The sequence below is a fragment of the Carassius carassius genome, chromosome 20, assembly GCF_963082965.1.
Source record: "Carassius carassius chromosome 20, fCarCar2.1, whole genome shotgun sequence".
Classification (NCBI taxonomy): Eukaryota; Metazoa; Chordata; class Actinopteri; order Cypriniformes; family Cyprinidae; genus Carassius; species Carassius carassius.
Window position 1 is genome coordinate 31437229 of NC_081774.1, and position 22111 is coordinate 31459339.

Consider the following 22111-nt stretch of genomic DNA (forward strand, 5'->3'; position numbering starts at 1 on the left):
GTCGAAATACTATTGGGTAAATTGGCAATGGGCGAAGTCACACAGACCAAAAAAAAAATAACATTCTGACAAGGAACACTCACTACAAAGTAGAACTCATACATTTTGCTCTCTATGTTCAACTGCAGTCATATATCAATTAAAGTATTCACTTTGAGTGCTTTGTTTCATATTCGTAGCATACAATGACTGCTGAACTCATGGACATGGAGTTTTATGCCCTTCTAGAAATGTACTGCGATCATCTTTAGTTCAGGCTTCATTCGGGGCCATATATTCTCACCTGTGCTGGTGTCTTCAAGAAGCTTTCACAACAGTTTTGAGATGTGTGATTTATTTATTCTGGTATTCATTCACATTCTTCCATTTCAAATTCCCTGTGTATATAACTGCAGATATAAAATTATTTGTTTTTACTATTTCATAAGCAACTTCCACATTTTCCACACTCCACAAATACATTGTAACATATAATCACATTATTATCACTGTGACATATAAACTTCAGTCTTTCAGTTTAGTGTTTTAACTATCATTTAATTCAGAAGCAATGCAACATGTTTTAAACAGTATTGACAGATACAGTCATCGATCCCTCTTCTATACCTGCTTTGTTTTCTGAAGCAGTGACTCCAATCCTGGTACTTAAGTACTTATTTTGTATGTCCTCTAATCAAACGCATTCAAACTCAACAGTTTGGTAGTAGAGACTCCAAGAACTGATAACGTTATCTCAGATGAGAGCCATTCAAATGCACTTGTCAAAATGTACAGTCACAGACAACCAAATCAATGGTAAACACTTTTTGCAAAGTTTGTTTGAAAACATGCTTTATTTTTGTGGTTACGCTAGATGACACAAGTAGAGCATGAACTGCCCACCCTAGCTTTAATGTAAATAGTAAGGTCCTTTATACTACTGTAGTGCATATAGTTTAGTGTTACTGTAGTTTGGATCAAATGTTGTTACTGTATGACTGAATTTAAGAGTGACCTTTACAGATTAGAGTTAACTCATTTATTAGTCATGGTAAGCATTTACACTGTAAATGGCAAAATTGTGGCCTCTGCCTTATGTATAACATTTAATAAAACTGCATTTTTGTTGATCTGTTTGAAGGTTAGTAACACGTAAGCAAGTCGTGAGTGATTATTAATCATGCAGCAATGTTTCTTCATGTGTTTTCAGGGAAATCATCTTAAGGTGCAGTTGCTTGAGCACAACAAACAAATATCTCTGTAAAGTTTTCACATACAATAAACAAAATATTAGACCTAGGACAGATAATAATAAAAAAAAAATAACTGTCTTGTTTTGTTCCACATCTGTCCATTTGATGATAAATGCCACTTGCTATCTGTACAAACATATAAGATACATGCACTGCATTGTAATAATATTTCATCCAAATGCATTTAGTGAAAATAATCTCAGAATTCATGTTGAATGGACATAACTCCAAAGTCCAGCAGAGGAAGTTTAAAATGCTAAATATTTATTATGCTACAGATCAACAGTTAGTATTTGGTTATATTTTTAAATAATGGAAAGACTACAACAATTAGAAATGCAGCTACAAAAGTGAATCACGTGAAATTTAGACGTTCTTTGACATTTACAAATGTTTACACTTAGACAATTAATTTATAGTTTCCCCACGTAACAATGGAAAGTCAGATGAAAACGCAACTGTGAGTTAATGAGAATGATTGAAGCGCATGGGGTGTGAAAACTAACAACTGTGTTGTGGCTTTTCAAAATCCCAGGGGTAAAAGCTTGAAGTGTTTGGATCAGCGCCGAATAACATCTCAGCAACGCTCTGCTGAACAGAATCAGACGAACTTGAGGATACCATTTTACTGAGCTCAGAACAGAAATAGTCAATTTCAACCAGGTCTGGGACGTTTTTCGTCCCCTTTCCAGCACCATGTTGAACCTCTTCAGCTTCTTGGCTTTCGTTGGACACACACGAGCCAACATCCATTGTATTAAAATCAAAAATGTTGTTTTTCATTGGGTCAAGCAATTCAGAGTCGGGAAAGCTCATTTCAGAGGTTCCCCACACCGAACCACAGTGAAATACTTGAGAGGAATCACTAGCGTTTGACACTATAGAGCAAGCTTTGGATTCTCTTGAAGCATCAGATACTTCTCGGATTGGTTCAATGAGTTTTTCTTCACTACAATAAGCATAACTCTCTTCATTAGATGGGCAAGAACCAAAGGGGTAACAATCATCATGTTCGGATCCACTGAGATGATCACAGGATATCTGCTTCTCCTCCAGATGATTTAAATCTGTGTAAACTGGTTGAGAACTGAAGAGTTGACACGTAGTCATCATATAACCAGACTCACAGTTTTCCGTTTCCGAGTCAAATATCCCTGTATCGACGGATTCGGGGCTAAATGGATCAGGGACGTGGATATCAGAGTTGCTCTGCTTCCTGGCTTCCAAACCTGGGCCTTGAAGATCAATGCTACATTTGGTTTTGTCAGCAGGTTCTGGACTATAAGGAGTTGGAGAACCAACTTCATGATAACCAGAATCTAGTCTTGGAGCTTCATGATAGAACGAGTTAACAGTGTTCATTTCTTCTAAATCAGACACTCCTTTGACTGGCTCAGCAGGTATGGGACTAAATGGGTCAAAATACTGGAGTTCAAGTTTACTCATGGCCAAGCCTTCAGAGGATGATGGTTTGTGTTGTGAACTACTGGATTCAGGGATGAGTTGTTTATTGGCACAAAACTGATCAGTAGCTGATGTTTCTGTGTTACTAAACAGACAAAAGGTGTCTTGAGCTGTATAGTTTGGCTGATTGCTTTCCGTGTTCAAGATGGATAATTCGGTAACAGGTTCAGCTACATCTGGATTTTCCATACATTGGTCATTCCACTCTGACTCAAGCACACTTTGGCAAGCATTTGAATCATTAAATGTAAGACATGGAATATCTAAAACCACCTTTTCAGAATCAGGCACTAATATTTCCTCATGTTTAACGATTTCCACTTCCACTTCGTTCTCGTCGTTAGTGCGTTGTTCTGTGTCTTCAGTCTTTGGACTGAAGCATTCAAATTCATCTTCATCATTAAATTCAGGGCTCATAGAGGTGTCCTTCCAATTCATTTGTCCATCGGACTCCTCTCTCTTTACATCATTGTGTTCAGGACAAACTGGACTTTGATTATGTAGTTCAGGGCTGCCGGGATCTAATCTCACAGTGAAGAAGAACATATCTCCATATTTGTAGTCGTATACATCTGAAGCAGAAGCTTGAGAAGGAGAAATGGAAGGAGAGCTACTGTTTATATCATGCAGCTGTTCACACAGCGGACCTGGACTATCATCTGGAGATAAACGCTCAGTTATTATGAGTTCTTTGTCATTCTCTGCATTTTGTTCAGAAGTGATAATATGATGTTCAAAGGTCTTATGGAAATCTCCTGGGAGTGGATCAGGGTCACATGGACTTAGAGGAAACCCAGTATAGGACCCTGCAATGATGCTCTGCAGACCACACAGAGAGTTAGCTCTTTTAATTAAGCCAGATCCAGTCTGAACGTCAACCCTGTCCTCCTCCTCTTCAGCGAATACATTGGAATCGGCATCGAAGGAATTAAACACTGTAGAACTGTGACTAGAGCCTGATTCAAGGACACACTCGTCATTGAACTGGGGGCTAACAGCTTCAGCTGATAGATCTGGCTGCACAGCATCGTGATTTTGGTCTGGTGCGGTGTTTGTCCCAAGCTCAGACCCATTATCGCTGCAAGATTTGAGACTCCTGCTTTCGGTGGACATGGACACACCGCTGTCACGCTTTCCAGTGGACTGTGTGCTATCAGTATCTGGTGGCAAGGTGATGGGAGCATTAAAAGTGCCGTAGTCTTTAACGACAGATTGGAGTGGGTTGTGTACATTTTCTGGAAGACTGTTCTCTGCAGGGATGAAGTCATCCTGACAATGCTTTTCTTCTGACATGTTAACCAAGAGAGAGTCAGAGGCGAAAGGGTCTGTGCCTTTAAACGGGTCCCTGGGTAATTGCTCTGAGAGAAAACAGCACCATATTAGTCACTGTCTTGTGGATTGATTTATTATTTTCCTCTGTGCATTTCTGTGCTACAAACCAATACATATGTATCATCAGCTTTTTCAAACCTTTTCAGTAACAAGCAGCTGTCTAGTGTGACAAACTTAGGTGATAATCAAACATGCTCTCATGTAGATATTCCTGTGCAGAACTGAGCTTTTCATATTAAGGGCCAGATTTACCAAACAGGGCAAATTGACGTAAGATCGCATCCCATAAAAGCACTCACGTGAGTGGAAAGTTTTGCTGTTGCTCTACTTAAAAAATACATCCTGATCAAAATTCATAATGACCAATGCAATCCACCAGGAGCACTGCAAATTAGCATACGGTCGCAATTAATCAGGTAATCGACTAAAAACACAGGTGCAAAATGGGTTAAGAAATGCTTTTTTTGGAGGGCATTAAATAGTGGCTCAAATACCAGTAAACTGACTACTGTAAATGAAATCACAATTCATGATTCAGTTAAAAAACTCCTCCCATAATTATTTTGCATCTAAAAGGGAAACGCCTGGAAATGCATATGCAATAAGGTTATTCTGAAAAATATCTGTCCACAGATTTTCATTGCTAATGTTTCACAGCGTCTTTTGTAAATCCTGACAGTAATTTTTAACGCTAAAAGAAGCGGTGGTACAATATGTTAGTGAACCTGGACCTAAAAATTGTTTGGCTTTGTCATTGTAAACCATGGGTTAACATAATTATGGTTATTTTTCCATGTTTCACAATGTTCAAATTATAATTTGAACTAATCTTCAGGTTTCATAGTTTCACACTGCAAACCCCAGGTTAACCTTGGGCTTAATTTGGATATCTGCAATATCTTTTATTGATCAAACACAGCATGCAACCTGTTAAAACAATTGCAGGATTTCACAACCCAAGGTTATAACGGTCTAATGTTAAATTGTAACCCTTTTTAAGAAAAAAAATTGTGTAGCGCTCTCACCATGATGTATAGTGACTATAGTTCTGTAACTGTAGTTAAATTAGTAGCTAGTGGAAGTTGGTTTTAAAGTTGTGCATTTATTGCAGTTTTAGTAATAGTTTAAAAAAAATAAAACGTTGTGCCAAGAATGTATATACACCATTACAGGCAAAATAAGGAAATGTTTAAAACTGAAAGTTACTAACCTGTTACATCAACCTTTGGAAAGTGGTCCTCTCCAAATACATCGCCTGGAAATTATTGAAAAATAAGTTGAGTCACATGAAAAAGTATGAACACAATCATGCCATAACAATCACTAACCATCAGTGAAGGGGTTTGGATGGAAGAAGTCAAACTGTTTGTTTGTCGTCTGACTGGGATGAATAATCTCAAAGTCCTCCTTCTCCATGTCAGAAGAGTCAGACTGTTTGAAGACAGAAAACATAAGTTACTGAGTGTCCTGTTTTTGCAGGAAACTCAGCGCTGCATAAGGACACGGTGTGAGCACATCAGACCAGTGTGTGTGTGTGTGTGTGTGTGTTCACACGGGTTGCCAGATGCAACAAAAAACGAGCGCAACTGACAATGTCAGGCAATGAGCTTTACACTGTAAACTTATTAGTTGTATTATCCTCTGGTCAAAGAGCGTTTCAGATGGATACTGAGGCTTTTTAGGTTTGGTGCAATCTGCAATTTGCTGACTTCCATGGCTACAAAATGCAGTGTTTTAGGACAACTGGCAGTGGGCGGAGTCACACAGACCAAAACAAAAACAGACATTCAGACACAGAACACACATTTCAAAAGAAGAATAACTGGAGTTAGCATTTTTTATTCGGAGAAAAAAAGTAACTGAACTGAGCATGTGTTCTAAATAACTGGTATTTTAGTCAAAAAAAATTACATACAGCACATAAACAAGCAATACAATTTTTAGGCAATCAACAGAACTGAATATAAATAAGCACTCTGAAGGAGTTAAGAGTTATTTAACCCTCTGGAGTCTAAGGGTATTTTGGGGGCCTGGAGAAGTTTTGTCTGTTCGTAAAATAGCTGTTTGTAAAAATGACTGCACACATCTCACGATGCAAAATGCTCAGTCATACTGTAACACTGCAAGTGTGTCCTACCTGAGGAGTGGCTGATCTGAACATAACATCCTCCTCTTTAACCTCTGTCAGTGTGATCTCTGTGAAAGACGATGAGCCGCTGCTCTTCTAGAATCAGGAACACATCAGGAAACTAGTAACTAGTAGCAAACGACACATTCATATGAATGCTAATGTTCATACCAAGTTCTCCATTGAACACTGCATTTTATCAAGCTCCTCTACTGTGTTCTCTTGCTCGACATCATTCACTTCCTCTCTTTCTGGTCTGGACTTGATCTGCTCACTGTAGACATGATTACACTCGCTTTCTACATCATCCATGTGTTCTTCCAGCTCCTGGTCCAAACCGACACAAGCAGCTTCTTCTGTCATCTCAGCCACTGAACTTTCAACGCTTATGAGGCCAGCAACCAGCTCAGCCAGCTTCTTTTTAACCTAGTCAAAAAAGGAAATAAATAAAATACAGATAAAAAAAAATAACATTATGTTTACAGAGTGTAAACAGGTTTGGAGATTGCACAAGAGACAGTATTTTTTATTGGGTTAATCAATCACAAGTGGTCCAACAGTAGGTTGTTGTTCTTGACCATTTTTAACATTCCTATTTCTCTAATTCAGAAAAATTGGGACATTTTTTCCAGTCATCTCAATGGTAAAAAGGTGTCCCAATTTATCAGAATATTAAAACTAAGGTTCACATTACAGTGGTTCTCAACCAGGTGCTGGTGAACACTTTGATGTAAAAGTTATGCTATTATTGTAATTCAGTCATTTATTGAATAAATCTGAGGTTATCACTCGTGACTAGGAATGTTACATGAAATTAACAATAAAAACTTAGACTGGCATCAGAATTGTGACTTTTTTACCAGTATTAAAAATAAACAACTGAAATGTTGGTATCCTGCACATTTCTCTTTTTTCTATTTATATCAGGTTTTTATGGGTTTCCACAGATTCCCACTCCTAAAGGCTATGCTTTCATTTTGGATCTGCAGGGAGGTTGTTAGTAGCTAGTCTTTTTTATAAAACTAACCAAAAACATACAATTAAATTAAGTAAATTTTATACTAAACTACAATTTTGATGAGTAAATTCACTGATTATGGAAAGTCATTATTTTTGATACGCCGTCTAAAACCACTTTTAACCCATTTTAATTGGATATTAAAACAAGTTACTAATTAGAAGCCAATGGATGTTGAAACATACTGGGTGAACTGGTACCAAATGTAAGCAAGGAGAAAAAGAGGAAGGTGACTGAACTGTGACCTGTATAATCTCCTCGAACACGTCCTGCAGCGGAGTGACCTGTAGATGCAGGCTCTCTGCGTGTGCTCTGGTGTAAGACACTTCCTGCTGGAGCTGCAGGAGATCTTCAGCCGCTGCACACAGCTCTACGTCATACTGCTGCACGGTCTGCTCCAGCTCCTGCTGCTCCTCCTGCAGCGACTGCAGCTGCACACACACACACACACACACACACACACAGACACACACACACACACACACACACACACACACACACAGACACACACACACACACACACACACACACACACACAGACACACAGACACACACACACACACACACACACACACACGCATACACACACACACAGACAGACACACATACACACACACACACACAGATGGCATCGCCCAAATATTAGGCTAACTGCTGTTTTCACTCTGGTGCACAAAGTAGGATATACCCCACAGGGTTCATACTGGGTTTGGAAAGCATGGAATTTGAGTATTTTCCAGGTCTGGAAAAGTATGGAAAATAAAAAAGCATAGTATGGGAAAATATTACATTTTGCCCATATTTTATTTATTTATTTATTATAAAATTTTTTAGAATTTATTTAAAATGAATGTACTGTAGAAGAAGTCTAATACAAAATTCAACTGAATGAATTCAAGGTGCACTTTTTCATTATGCAAAATTGCAGGTTATGGGCATTTTGGGTTTCTTCTCACAATATTCTTAACACCCTTTTACATAGTCTTCAGGACCTTTGCTAAAATAAAACAAATTTATACAGACTTTTATGTGTGCACGAAAAACACCTGTTCCTTTTCAGTCGGTCACTTTCGACGCCACGTCGGTGACCGACGAATATGGGATATAGCTTCGATAGACCAATCTACTTCGAGTATAAACTAAACAAGCCAATGCACATTGGCATGCAATTATTGCATCCAGCTGCCGCTGATCACTGCGTGAGTATAAGAAGGCAGCAGGTGCAATGCATTCCAGCTTTTCGCTTCGGAGCCGAGCGTTAGTATTGCTCTGCTCAACTGTGTCTGCTGTGAACTACGAGTTCAGCACGCTCTCGGAAACTTCGTGTGTTGGCGAGACGGCGCTTCAGCGGCGGTCGTTCCTGTGTCGAGTGAATTGCACACTTCAGGCTGCACTACCCCTGTCATGTTGCAAATGGCCAATTCCCCTGTGCGCCTCAGCACTAAAAGAGCATTTTCTAAAGAGCAAATTTCTCTAAAAGAGCTTCACGGGTGCGTCTTTGTAAAGACGACGGATCGTCCTTATAAGGATGCCGTTTCACCCGTGCGTTTCTGGGTGCGATCGTTACCTGGCAACGGGTGATGGTCACGATCGCTGCCTCACGTGTCTGGGCGTCGAGCACGCTGAGGTGGCTTTCGTGAATGAGTCATGTTCTCACTGTGGGAATATTACCATCTCGGAGCTGCGAACCAGGCTCCGCTACCTTCAGCGATGCAATTGTGTCCTAAGTCCGCCTCCTCCTGGCGTGGAGACCCGGTGCTTCCTTCCCGAGTCTGTAGGCACTCGAGAACTTGGCCCAGCAAGTCTCGGCTGCCCAGAAGCCCCCTGCATCCGCCCCCACTCACGCGCCGCATCTGCAGCAGCCTCCAAGTGGTGCCGTGAAGCTGGGCGCAGGCAGGCTGCCCCTCCCGTCCCGGCCCCCGTCAAACTTGGCGGTGAGCAGAAGAGCAAGAGGCCCCGGGACGGGTGACCCAGAGAGAGGTAGCTGCTTTTTGGGGGATGGTGGAGGCACCTCTCCCTCCCCTGGAGGAGGGCCAAGCGGAGAATCTGGAAATCTCGACAGGAGAGCAGTTTTCTCCCTCTCTGGGTCCCAGGAGGGCACGGAGAGTTGTGGACGGCCAAGCTCCGGACCTCACTCATCCTTCTCCATCGCCAGATGGCAGCAGCGGGCGGTTCGAGAGCGTCAACAAAGGCCCTACTCATGCACCCTCTGCCAACCCGTGGGAACCAGGTGAGCCCTGCACCCTACACTCGCACCACACTCCGGCCTGCCCACAAGCCGCTCGAGTTGGGTCCCTGTGTTCCACCTCGCTGCCCCACTGCGGGTACGGCTGTGGTTCCGCTGGTCCCGCTTGTATGTTTTTTAAGCGCCTGGTCAGCGCTACCCAGCCTGTCTCGCTGGTTTCTGGGATCCATCAGCCTCAGCTATGCGATTCAGATCGCCCGTCATCCCCCCCAAGCTCTGCGGTGTCCGCTTCACTACAGTGAAAGCGTCCGATGCCCCTGTCCTGCGGGAAGAGATCGCAGTCCTACTGGCGAAGGACGCGATAGAGCCGGTCCCTCCAGCCGATATGAGGATGGGGTTTTACAGCCCGTACTTCATTGTACCCAAGAAAGGCGGTGGGTTACGACCGATCTTGGATCTGCGAGTTTTGAATCGGGCCCTCCATCGGCTACCATTCAAAATGTTGTCACAAAAACGCATTTTCGGGTGCGTCCGTGCCCAAGATTGGTTTGCAGCGATCGACCTGAAGGACGTGTACTTTCATGTGTCCATCCTTCCGCGCCACAGACCTTTTCTGCGGTTTGCGTTCGAAGGACTGGCATATCAGTACAAGGTCCTGCCCTGCGGGCCGTCCCGGTCTCCCCGTGTCTTTACGAAAGTCACGGAGGCAGCTCTCGTTCCCCTCAGAGAGCAGGGTGTTTGCATTCTCGACTACTTAGACGATTGGCTGATACTAGCACAGTCTCGAGATCAGTTGTGCGAGCACAGGGATGTGGTGCTCTGGCACCTGAGCCTGTTGGGCCTTCAGGTCAGCTCGGAAAAGAGCAAACTCCCTTGGCAGAGGATCTCTTTTCTCGATATGGAGTTGGATTCGGTCGAACAGACAGCATGCCTCACAGAGGAACGTGCGCGGTCGGTGCTAGCCTGCTTGAATACGTTCAAGAGCAGGACAGCGGTCCCACTGAAACTCTTTCAGAGGCTCCTGGGGCATATGGCGGCCGCGGCGGCACTTACTCTGCTCGGCCTATTACATATGAGACCGCTCCAGCACTGGCTTTATGGCCGAGTCCCGAGGTGGGTGTGGAAGCACGGCACTCACCGGGTCCAAGTTACACCGGCCTGTCGCCAAACCCTCACTCCATGGTCAGATCTTGCATTTCTCCGGGCAGGGGTGCCCCTAGAGCAGATCTCCAGGCATGCTGTGGTTTACACGGATGCCTCCACCACCGACTGGGGGGCCACGTACAATGGGCATGCAGTCTCATGGGTTTGGACGGGCCCGCAGCTGCTGTGGCACAAATGCCTAGAGTTGCTAGCAGTACACCTTGCCTTGAACCGTCTCAAAGGTCTCTTATGAGGCAAGCATGTGCTGGTCCAAAGGGACAACACTAAGACCGTTGCGTACATCAACCGACAAGGTGGTCTGCGCTCCCATCGCATGTCGCAACTCGCTCGCCACCTCCTCCTTAGGAGTCAGAAGGTTCTGAGGTCACTTCGTGCCGTTCACATTCCAGGCCTGCTCAATCGTACAGCCGACGAGCTGTCTCAAGCAATGCTCCCGGGAGAATGGCGACTCCATCCCCTAACGGTCCAGCTGATTTGGAGACGGTTCGGAGCCGCTCAAGTAGACCTGTTTGCTTCTCTAGAGACCTCTCACTGCCAGTTTTTCTACTCCCTGACCGAGGGAACTCTCGGCACGGACGCACTGGAACACAGCTGGCCGCAGGACCTACGCAAGTATGCGTTTCCCCCAGTGAGCCTTCTCGCACAGACACTGTGCAAAGTCCGGGAGGACAAGGAGCAAGTCTTGCTAGTAGCGCCGTATTGGCCCACGTGGACCTGGTTCCCCGAACTAGTGCTCCTTGTGACAGCCCCTCCTTGGCCAATTCCTCTGACGAAGGATCTACTGACTCAGAGTTGGGGCACCATTTGGCACCCGCGTCCAGACCTTTGGAAACTCCATGTCTGGTCCCTGGACGGGACGCGGAGGTTCTAGTTGACCTACCCCAAGAGGTAGCGAACACCATCACGCTTATGCCTTGAAGTGGAACCTGTTCATTGAGTGGTGTTCTTCCTGCCGAGAAGACCACCGAAGATGCCCGATTGCGGTCGTGCTATCACTTCTGCAGCAAGGATTGGGCGAAGGCTGTCTCCCTCCACCCTCAAAGTCCAGGTTGCCGCTATTGCTGCGTACCATGACCCCGTGAATGGGAAGTCTCTGGGTAAGCATGACCTCATCGTCAGGTTCCTTAGAGGGGCCAGGAGGTTAAATCCTTCCCGGCCCCCCGTATACCCTCTTGGGACCTGTCTCTAGTGCTTAAATCACTACAGCAGGGCCCATTCGAGCCTTTGCATTCAGTTGAGCTAAAGTTTCTTTCATTGAAAACTCTGCTCCTGCTTGCACTGGCCTCCATCAAGAGGGTAGGGGACCTGCATGCATTTTCGGTCGACGATTCGTGCCTACAGTTCGGGCCGGCTGACTCCCAGGTAATCTTGAGGCCCCGGCCTGGCTACGTGCCCAAGGTTCCCACTACACCCTTCAAAGACCAAGTGGTGAACCTGCAAGCGCGGCCCCTGGAGGAGGCAGACCCAGCCCTGGCTTTGCTTTGTCCCGTTCGAGCATTAAGGTGCTACGTAGACCGGACACAAAGCTTCAGGACCTCAGACCAGCTCTTTGTCTGTTACGGAGGCCGGCAGAAGGGGAGTGCCGTCTCTAAGCAGAGGATGGCCCACTGGATTGTGGATGCCATAACCCTGGCTTATCAGGCTCAGGATGTGCCCTGCCCGTTCAGGTTGCGAGCTCACTCAACTAGAAGTGTCGCATCCTCCTGGGTACTGGCTCGTGGTGCCTCGCTGACAGATATTTTTAGAGCTGCGGGCTGGGCGACCCCTAACACGTTCGTTAGGTTCTATAGCCTTCGTGTAGAGCCGGTATCCTCCTGCGTTCTCACCTCAAACGGGTAGTGGCACTGAGAGGCCCCGGTTAATGTGTCGGCTTGCTTAAACCGCTCCAGAGTGTCCGTACTGTAGACCCTGTTGAGATCCTCCATCACCCTAAGCAGCTGGACGCGGCGGAACATCCGGCGCCAGACTTTCATGATGAATCCGTGCGAACCATGGAAGGGTGGGTTCCATATTGAGACCTAAGCGGTACTCATATGTGTATAGTCCACGGTATAGCCTTAGAGCCCGTGTTTCCCCGGCAGACGTCTGCCTTCCCAAGAGGGTTTTAATCCCCTCAAATTTCTCCGTATACTCCTAAACGGATGCTATATGTGTATTTGCCTCCGAGACCTCCTTCGGGAAGGATGGGGCTTCCGCAGCATCCCGGCTCCAAGCGGACCGGGTACATTTTCCAGTGTTATCCAATCTCACCCAGTGAGGTAGTGCTTTGACAACGGTGAGTGGAGCTACTTGTTCTGAGCCCCGGCCTACACCTAATAGGGGCGCAGGTGGCCCGCACAGGGCACTGGAAGGGGCAGCACCCATGGCGCTTTGATAGGGATCCCATATTCGTCGGTCACTGACGTGGCGTCGAGAGTGACCGACTGAAAGGGAACGTCTTGGTTACGTATGGTAACCCTCGTTCCCTGAAGGAGGGAACCGAGACGTTTTGCGGTGTGGTTTCTTGGCCTCCACAAAGTATGCATTAAAGAGACCTTAAGCTTTGAAATATGGCATACTGCCCTAACGAAAGCCAAACTTTCAACACTTTTTCAAAATACTTGTCTTTTTTATAAACCCTTGAACTTGGCTAATTTTATGCCATCAGCCCATTTCGTGGTATGGTTTGTGCGCCACCACAGAGGATGTGTTAAGTTGGACATTACACCTTGATATCAGAGGAACTAATAAGAAAATACACACTTTGACCAAATAGATATGTTAATTCATGTGCATCCATGCTCTTGTTGTATTCATAGTAAAATGGCAGTGATGCATAAAGGAAGTAGGTTTGTAATGTGTAAGCGTGCTAAAAAAAATCCCCATACAGATGTGAATAGTTTCTCAAGGGCACAAAAAGGTTTCTTTTATATGGTAGGTTTCACTACAAGAAAATAAAATAAATAAAATAAAAAAACAGACAAACTGAGAAAATAAAAATATTAACAGATGACTGTACTATATACCAAATATAAAACAGAAAATAATGCTCTAAACATTTATGTTAAATATGGTCTGAAAATCAGCAAAGTCTGGAAAAGTATGATATTTAGAAATGGAAAATGTGTAGGAACCCTGATCCCAAACATATTGTGATTAGTGGCAGAATGTATTCTTATCCCAATTTAAGCTTAATTCCCTAGTAAGTTTATAGAAACTGTTAACTTTTGGTTCCAAAACTGTAGCCATACAGCATCTTATTTTCTGAACATTATCTGGTCTGGAGGGTTAGTTTACTTTTACAGAATTTACAAAATTATATATATATTTTTTTGCAATGGAACATTCCTTATATAATAAATTTATAAGATAAAAATATACAGGTCCTTCTCAAAAAATTAGCATATTGTGATAAAGTTCATTATTTTCCATAACGTAATGATAAAAATTAAACTTTCATATATTTTAGATTCATTGCACACCAACTGAAATATTTCAGGTCTTTTATTGTTTTAATACTGATGATTTTGGCATACAGCTCATAAAAAGCCAAAATGCCTGTCTCAAAAAATTTCATCCGACATATCCGCATATTTCATCCGACCAATAAAAGAAAAGTGTTTTTAATACAAAAAGTCAACCTTCAAATAATTATGTTCAGTTTTGCACTCAATACTTGGTCGGGAATCCTTTTGCAGAAATAACTGCTTCAATGCGGCGTGGCATGGAGGCAATCAGCCTGTGGCACTGCTGAGGTGTTATGGAGGCCCAGGATGCTTCGATAGCGGCCTTAAGCTCATCCAGAGTGTTGGGTCTTGCGTCTCTCAACTTTCTCTTCACAATATCCCACAGATTCTCTTTGGGGTTCAGGTCAGGAGAGTTGGCAGGCCAATTGTGCACAGTAATACCATGGTCAGTAAACCATTTACCAGTGGTTTTGGCACTGTGAGCAGGTGCCAGGTCGTGCTGAAAAACGAAATCTTCATCTCCATAAAGCTTTTCAGCAGATGGAAGCATGAAGTGCTCCAAAATCTCCTGATAGCTAGCTGCATTGACCCTGCCCTTGATAAAACACAGTGGACCAACACCAGCAGCTGACATGGCACCCCAGACCATCACTGACTGTGGGTACTTGACACTGGACTTCAGGCATTTTGGCATTTCCTTCTCCCCAGTCTTCCTCCAGACTCTGGCACCTTGATTTCCGGATGACATGCAAAATTTGTCCAAAAGTCCAGTGCTGCTTCTATGTAGCCCAGGTCAGGCGTTTCTGCTGCTGTTTTTGGTTCAAAAGTGGCTTGACCTGGGGAATGCGGCACCGTTAGCCCATTTCCTGCACACGCCTGTGTACGGTGGCTGTGGATGTTTCTACTCCAGACTCAGTCCACTGCTTCCTCAGGTCACCCAAGGTCTGGAATCGGTCCTTCTCCACAATCTTCCTCAAGGTCCGGTCACCTCTTCTCGTTGTGCAGCGTTTTTTGCCACACTTTTTCCTTCCCACAGACTTCCCACTGAGGTGCCTTGATACAGCACTCTGGGAACAGCCAATTCGTTCAGAAATTTCTTTCTGTGTCTTACCCTCTCGCTTGAGGGTGTCAATGATGGCCTTCTGGTCAGCAGTCTTACCCATGATTGCGGTTTTGAGTAATGAACCAGGCTGGGAGTTTTTAAAAGCCTCAGGAATCTTTTGCAGGTGTTTAGAGTTAATTAGTTGATTCAGATGATTAGGTTAATAGCTCGTTTAGAGAACCTTTTCATGATATGCTAATTTTTTGAGACAGGCATTTTGGGTTTTCATGAGCTGTATGCCAAAATCATCAGTATTAAAACAATAAAAGACCTGAAATATTTCAGTTGGTGTGCAATGAATCTAAAAATATGAAAGTTTAATTTTTATCATTACATTATGGAAAATAATGAACTTTATCACAATATGCTAATTTTTTGGGAAGGACCTGTATATGATACAGCTCACTTTATAACAAATGTGGAATAAATGGCTCAGCATTGCTAAAGATTTAAAAAAAAAAAATCCAGCTTTATTAATTTTGCAAGATTGTTATAAGTTCAATCAGTCTTTCTTTTTTTTTATTTATATATTTAGCATCATACAAATATGAAAGTTCATTTCACAGTAATAATAATAATAAAAAAACGAATTAAAGATTAAATATTAAAGATAAGATTCAAAGTGATGTGGAACTGCCCAGTAGTAGATGATATTCATAAAAAAATGAAACCGTTGTACCATTAAATAAAAGAAGTAGAAAGAAGTATGGCACATATGGTGAATCTTGGATTCAGCGTTCTGTTGAGAATGACTTTGTGAAGATTTACCAACATTCAAAGCAGCGAGAGCCTCTTCTAACTGTCTGTTTGCACCAATTTGACCATTATCTAGTCCATATGAGACACTTATTTGGCTTTTTTTTTTTTTTTTTTTTTTTAAGACAGTGTTTAGAGTGTGGACAAGTAGCAAAGTGTGTACAACTGATGCATGAGTCTGAATCCAAAAAGCTTGCCATGTAAGTAAGAATCACTCTGTAGCATCATGTCTAACCACTAAACACTTGATATGGTCAGATGTGATCTTTCTTGAAATCTTTATTGTTTAATCATAATAGGCATTGCTGACTTATTAACTCTTCTTCCCACCCTTAGCAGTCCATTGTCTAATACAAGATCCAACCTGTAGACAATACTATCCTTTTAGACTACACGGCTTCCATCTTTGAACGCAGTTACTTCTTTTGAGTGAAAGAAACTATGATCTTTTATAACCTAATATGGTTCTTGTTCCTCCAGGGGAAGCTTTAAACTCCTTTAGCTTTGCATCTACAGTAAATACAACAATGTTGTTAATTTGTTCAAAAACCAGTATCTCCTTCCTTTTATGCTCCATCAATGCTGTCTTCTGCTTCAAGCAGCTGCAGATCTCATCTACCTCCGTTTTGAGAAGTATTGATATGCTGACTAATGGCTTTCTAGGGAATATGGGGGATGTAGCTCTTTCAACTGGCCATTATCTTACACTGCTTAGAGCTGCTTTATGATGATCATGATGCAGGACGACTGACTGTGTGATGAAGCCTACTAGAATGCAGTTTGATGCCCCTAAAATACAAGATATGAAGGTAAAATGTCCTTCTATCCATTCTTTATTTCAGGTTTACAACAAATTCTATAGTTTATTAAGGAGCAGGAGTGCTTTTTCCTGAATATCTGCACCGTTACAAATGTGATACTGATTTCATGCATATTAATATTATGTTACATTTTAAACTCAATATACTGTTTTTGCTCAAATATGCCAAGAAAATGCTGTGTTTTATTACTTCATTGAAAATAAAATGAGCCAATGATTGTGTGATTCATCAGTTACTGGCTTCTTTCTGAAAGAATCGGTTGAATGAATGACTCACTCATTAAGACTTGCTGCCACCTACTGGCAGTTTCATATTTAAATCTATTAATTCCCATTTAAAACTGATTGATTTAAAAGCATTATTTATGCAATTCTAATTGGAGTGTAAATGCACTCATGCCACCTCTGAAGAGTCTGTGCTAATATACCTAAACACCAATTATTTTGTAAAAAATGTTATGGCCATGTTGTAGTATTAAAACTTTGTGTAATAGGCCTCAGTTCTTGTCACAATACTGCTGTTAGGGGAGATGAAGGCACGACGAAGATTATAACACTAAATCCTTTTAATGGTAACCCACACAATGAAGAGGGTCTAACACAACATACAACAAATCCAGACAAAGGAGAACAACAAGAGGCCAACTAATACACACAGGATAATGAAGGTGATAAACTAGACTCAGGTGAATGGAGGTAAACTAATGAAGACTAGAGGGGAACAGGAACATGACCAAATAAGGGCACAAAGGAACTAAACTAATCAAGGAGAGACAGAAACTGGGTCAAACAGAGCACATGAGGGATGCAAACACAACAAAAGTCCAATGGGGTGTGACAGTTCCATGCTTACTCAAAATATTTCTTTCTAAAGCTTGGTTTTGTGAAGTCTATTCAATGCTTTTTATACAAGCTTGAAGAAGACGAGCTTGTCCATAATGATATCTAATAACCTACTACTTATCCCCATCCCTATACTGCCACCCAATAGTCAATAACAAAACTACAACAAATGAATATGCTCCACCAAAAAATAAATAAATAAATAAATAAAAAGAAAGAAAGAAAAAAGAAAATGGTTACTACAGTCACATATACTGTGGTGTTTTACTATAGGAAAAATATGGCTATTTTCAGTAACTTCATTTTAAAGACCATAGCATATTTGCTGTATAAAGCACAAATGAATGCCTTATTCTGCATTCTTATATTTCGAATCCCTTAATCCTACACCATTCAAGTAAAAAAAAAAAATGATGATGATGATTTAGTTGACCTCACTAACTATTCAGCTGTTTAAGCTTCATGGTCCATTTAGCCCTTTATATTAGATGCCATAACTCCAACTTTCTGCTGCAAAAATCATCTTTCTTCTTCTTCTTCTTCTTCTCCAGTAGATTAATTTATCTCAAATTATTCAGTCAATTCCTGTTCTTCATAGCTTCATCTTTCTCTTTTGATGATTCGGTGTTAGTGTGAGCATGTGCATTTTCCATTTTTTTACTTTTTACATTTAGTCGAGATATCTTTTTAACTCGTCCAGCTTGACATTATTTAGCTTCCACCATGTGAGTTTTTTGTATAGGCTTGTTCAGCTCATTACTGTAACATTCTGCACTTTAGCATTAATATGAACAGTGTATTAATTAAGGCATTTACCTGGGAACACACGGCTGTTTCCTGCTGAATGCAGAGCTGTTTGTAAGCTATTAGAGACCCAGCATATTTAGAAAACTGTATCAATTGCACAATCAATTATCAGTCAATCTTATAGCTTAAGCAAACTTTAAATCTCTGTAAAAGAGGAGACATTAACATAAAAGGCACAGACTGAGCATCTCTTTTAAGTAATTTCTTGGCATTTGAAGACTAGACTGCTGCAGTGCTCTTTTGGCTGGACGTCCCGCCAGCATGACTTTGATGATTATTCAAAATGCAGCCTTGTATTCAATCAGACAAAGAGAGCTGGCAACCAAATCCAAGGCTTTGACACTGGCAATAGAAGTAGATCAGCCTTTGATTAACCCAGAACAACAGCAGAATTCCTGCTGCAGAAATCTTTGGTATCTTAAGCTTGCTTACCACTTCCCTCTCCTGTTTCTGGAGGTCATAGATCTTCTTCAGTTCTTCCTTCAGCTGTGTCTTCCTGTCCTCCAGCATCTCTACGGTCTCCTGTGTGTTACGGCACAAAGCCTTGACCGTCTGAAGGGTCTCCTGTTCCATGTGCACCTCATCCTGCAGACCCTGAGGATACATATATATATATATTGTTAGAGGACAATGTTTGTCTGAGATACATTTATTTGAAAATCTGGAATCTGAGGGAGCAAAACAATCTAAATATTGAGAAAATCATCTTTAAAGTTGTCCAAATTCATTCTTAGCAATGCATACTATTAATCAAAAATGAAGTTTTTAAATATTTACGGAATAAAATTTACTAAATATCTTCATGGAACATGATCTTTACTCAATATCCAAATGATTTTTGGCATGAAAGAAAAATTGATCATTTTGACCCATTCAGTGTATTGTTGGCTATTGCTACAAAGCGACTTAAGACTGGTTTTGTGCCCCAGGGACACGTTAACTTGATGTCTTGATTATGTTGCACTTTATTTTACAGTATGACCGAAAGTCATTTTTTGTTTTCTTTTGCGCACCAAAAGTATTCTCGTAGCTTCGTAAAATTAAGGTTTGGACACCTGGTGTCACATGGAATATTTTAACGATGTCCTTACTACATTACTGATTGTGTTAATAAGATTGCTGTCTATGCGAGGGTCAGAGAGCTCTCGGATTTCATCAAAAATATCTTAATTTGTGTTCTGAATATGAGTGACTGACTGTTTGGATCGACATGAGGGAGGGCAATTAATGACATAATTCTCATAAATCGTGTATGGCATCTAACCATGCACACACACACACACACACAAACCGTGTTTTGAGAAAATCATATCACGAAAAATAAAATAATCGAAGCATAAGAATATGTCACACAAAACGCGATATAAAAAAAGCCAAAACAAATTGCGACAAATAACCTATTCGCTGGGGGGGGGGGGGGGGGGGGGGGGGGGGTCACTACGATACAGTGCGACACACGATGAAAAGCAACGCGACGTTTTGGTTTGATTGAAAACAAAATACTATGACGCTCATCGGTGCGTCAGTTTTTCAGTTCCTGTGCATATAAACAAGCGTGGAAAATAAGACAGTAGCCTACCTTGATTTCATTATCATCTGAAGCGTTGACCTGAGCCTCAAGCTCCGTGTCCCTGAAACAACATTAAACGAAAAGAAAACATATCACCCATTACATCAAAATGCCAATACTTCTGCAAGATTTCAGCACGATTCTCTCATTTAAGCGCATGCAGACACGAGATTGCTGCAGAAATGTGTAGAGTGAGATTATGCAACCCATGTGTCAGATGATGTCAGGATGATGAATCACACCTCTACAGCGCATGCAAACATTATGGCATTGCTTCAGTGCATGAATAACCTCGACGCGAGCGGTGATGATGATGATGTTTGAAGGATGTCGGTTAAAACGCATTATGGCATGAAGCTACTAAGATGTAAAGATAAAGCCGCGCGCGTCTGTGTACCTGGCAGCGGCTGCAGCGCGCGCTCGTGTCGGCCGCAGACAGTCCAGAATAAAGCGCAGCATATTCATGCGTGACACACGAGCGGGTAAACGCACAGCCTTCAGAATACTGTCCCACTGTCTGTGAAATGCATGCTGTCAAATCAAGGTGCTCCTTGAGTCGCTCTCCGCTCTCCTTCGGCTGCGGCGGGAATCACGTGATCACGGAAACTGAACCAGAACCGGCTCCACGGTATCTGCTCGATGAGGAACCCGGCTCAACACACCGCCAGTGGTCAACAACATACTGTAGCTTGCATATGCAAAGCCTATGTGCCTTACAGTTGGAAAGATGCACATGTTATTCCCTAATGCCCAAAAATCAATCAATCATTGCGATAATGAGACACAGTCTGACTCATGTGAACTGGAATATTATTGGAGTGCCATCATGGGGGTATACTATATGACGTTTCTTCAGGACAGTTTATTCGCTGACCACTGGAAGTCGCTCTCGGATTGTTAAGTTTTTTGGGGTTTTTTTTCAACTACCAACTTGTCGCACAGTTTCAGAAAGCGGATTCTCAAACAGCAGAAGCACACACCAGATCTACAACAACATACACTAATTCTCAGCATTTGACTCAGTTTTCAATTTCATAAAACACTTTTTGCAAAACACAACACATAATTCTCTATGTAAGACAAAAATCTAACAGGAATTAATATTAAGGCAAATGTGTTTGCAGATTTTAGCTTTCTGAGAGGTGTTTGTGATATTTTGAATGCAGTGCTTCATTTTGCAAGAGATGTGAGGCATTTTGCATTTTGCATGTACAATACTTGGATTTATGTGTAAAAAAAAAAAAAAAAAAAACTTGTATATTCTCAGGCGTGGATGTGCATCATCTCCTTCTGAACCTAAACACATTATTCTCCTGATCCTCTGTGTCATTTCAGTTGATGTAGTTATGTGGAGCTCGTTTTGTAGAACTACAACCAAGTAAACACTTATGTAAGTGTATATGTACATTAAGCTGTATTCTTCAGCTCGTGTGTGTGTGTGTGTGTGTAGCTACTTGTTTATGCTACTGTACATTGTGGGGACCAAATGTACCCCACAAAACCTGAAAATTTTGAAATTGTGGTGACTGGCCATGTTAAAAATAGTAAATGCTGTTTATCTGAAAGTGTAACAACATCAACAGGTTTTCTGTAAGGGGTAAGTTAAGGGTTAGCAGAAACAATAGAAGTCTATGGAAAGTAGTCTGTGCGTTTTGAATATGTAAAATGCAGAGTGTTTTTTGTGATGGTGGTTTACAGTTAGTTGACAGAATATATAGTATGGTTTCTCTCTCTTCTCTGTGTGTGTGTGTGTGTGTATACCTCATAAATGTCTCCACAATTAATAGTAATTCTTTGTTTTGTTTTCTTGTGTTTTATGTGTCTTATGTATATTGTAATGTTTTTTTTTGTGTCTGAGATATTAATTCTTCTGCCAGGCTTTTATTGAAATTAAGGACCTGTTCTTAGTGACTTGCATGGTAAATAAGGTTAAATTAAATTAAATTACTTTGTGAGGACATTTGTTTTTTAGGTCCGTATAAGGAAAACATCTTATAAATCATACCAAATAAAGGTTGAAAAATATATCTAGTGATTCAATGACAAAAAAAAAATCATGCTGAATTTTAATAACACAAATGAATAAATGCATGGTTTTTAATGCAACATCCAGATGAAAATATAACAATCTAGTATACTGAACTCACCTTGTTCATTTATTGCTGTTCTTGCCTCGTTTGCCGTTGTGAGACTCGGTATGTAGACGGAAAGAGTCATGCATCAGAGTTAGAGATGTTTCAGATC

General features: G+C 41.8%; 1 protein-coding gene across 3 annotated transcripts; it reads right to left on the bottom strand.

The window, feature by feature from the left end:
- Positions 1–1479: 1479 nt before the first annotated feature.
- Positions 1480–20604, bottom strand: si:ch73-140j24.4 (uncharacterized). 3 transcript variants are annotated; one of them, XM_059502542.1, is made up of 9 exons: positions 20265–20604; positions 19877–19928; positions 18730–18891; positions 7414–7605; positions 6328–6582; positions 6166–6252; positions 5357–5459; positions 5239–5283; positions 1480–4054 (listed from the first exon to the last, which is right to left on the bottom strand). In XM_059502542.1, exons 1-9 carry the CDS (start codon positions 20330–20332, stop codon positions 1734–1736), a joined length of 3285 nt encoding a protein of 1094 aa, XP_059358525.1. In that variant the 5' UTR covers positions 20333–20604; the 3' UTR covers positions 1480–1733. The 3 variants fall into 3 exon arrangements, with proteins under 3 accessions (XP_059358525.1, XP_059358527.1, XP_059358528.1); XM_059502544.1 differs by having other exon boundaries at positions 7420–7605; positions 20265–20603; XM_059502545.1 differs by lacking the exons at positions 18730–18891; positions 19877–19928; positions 20265–20604 and having other exon boundaries at positions 6328–6728; positions 6965–7556.
- Between the last annotated feature and the right edge of the window lie 1507 nt (positions 20605–22111).

Bases quoted from the DNA above. Each gene is read 5' to 3' on its own strand.
- si:ch73-140j24.4 (XM_059502542.1), bottom strand. From the start codon at position 20,332: ATGAATATGCTGCGCTTTATTCTGGACTGTCTGCGGCCGACACGAGCG. The intron at 18,892-19,876 runs GTAGGCTACTGT...ATGTATCCTCAG, and splicing joins CAGATGATAATGAAATCAAG to GGTCTGCAGGATGAGGTGCA. The intron at 6,583-7,413 runs GTTCAGTCACCT...TTTTTTGACTAG, and splicing joins AGGAGATTATACAGGTCACA to GTTAAAAAGAAGCTGGCTGA.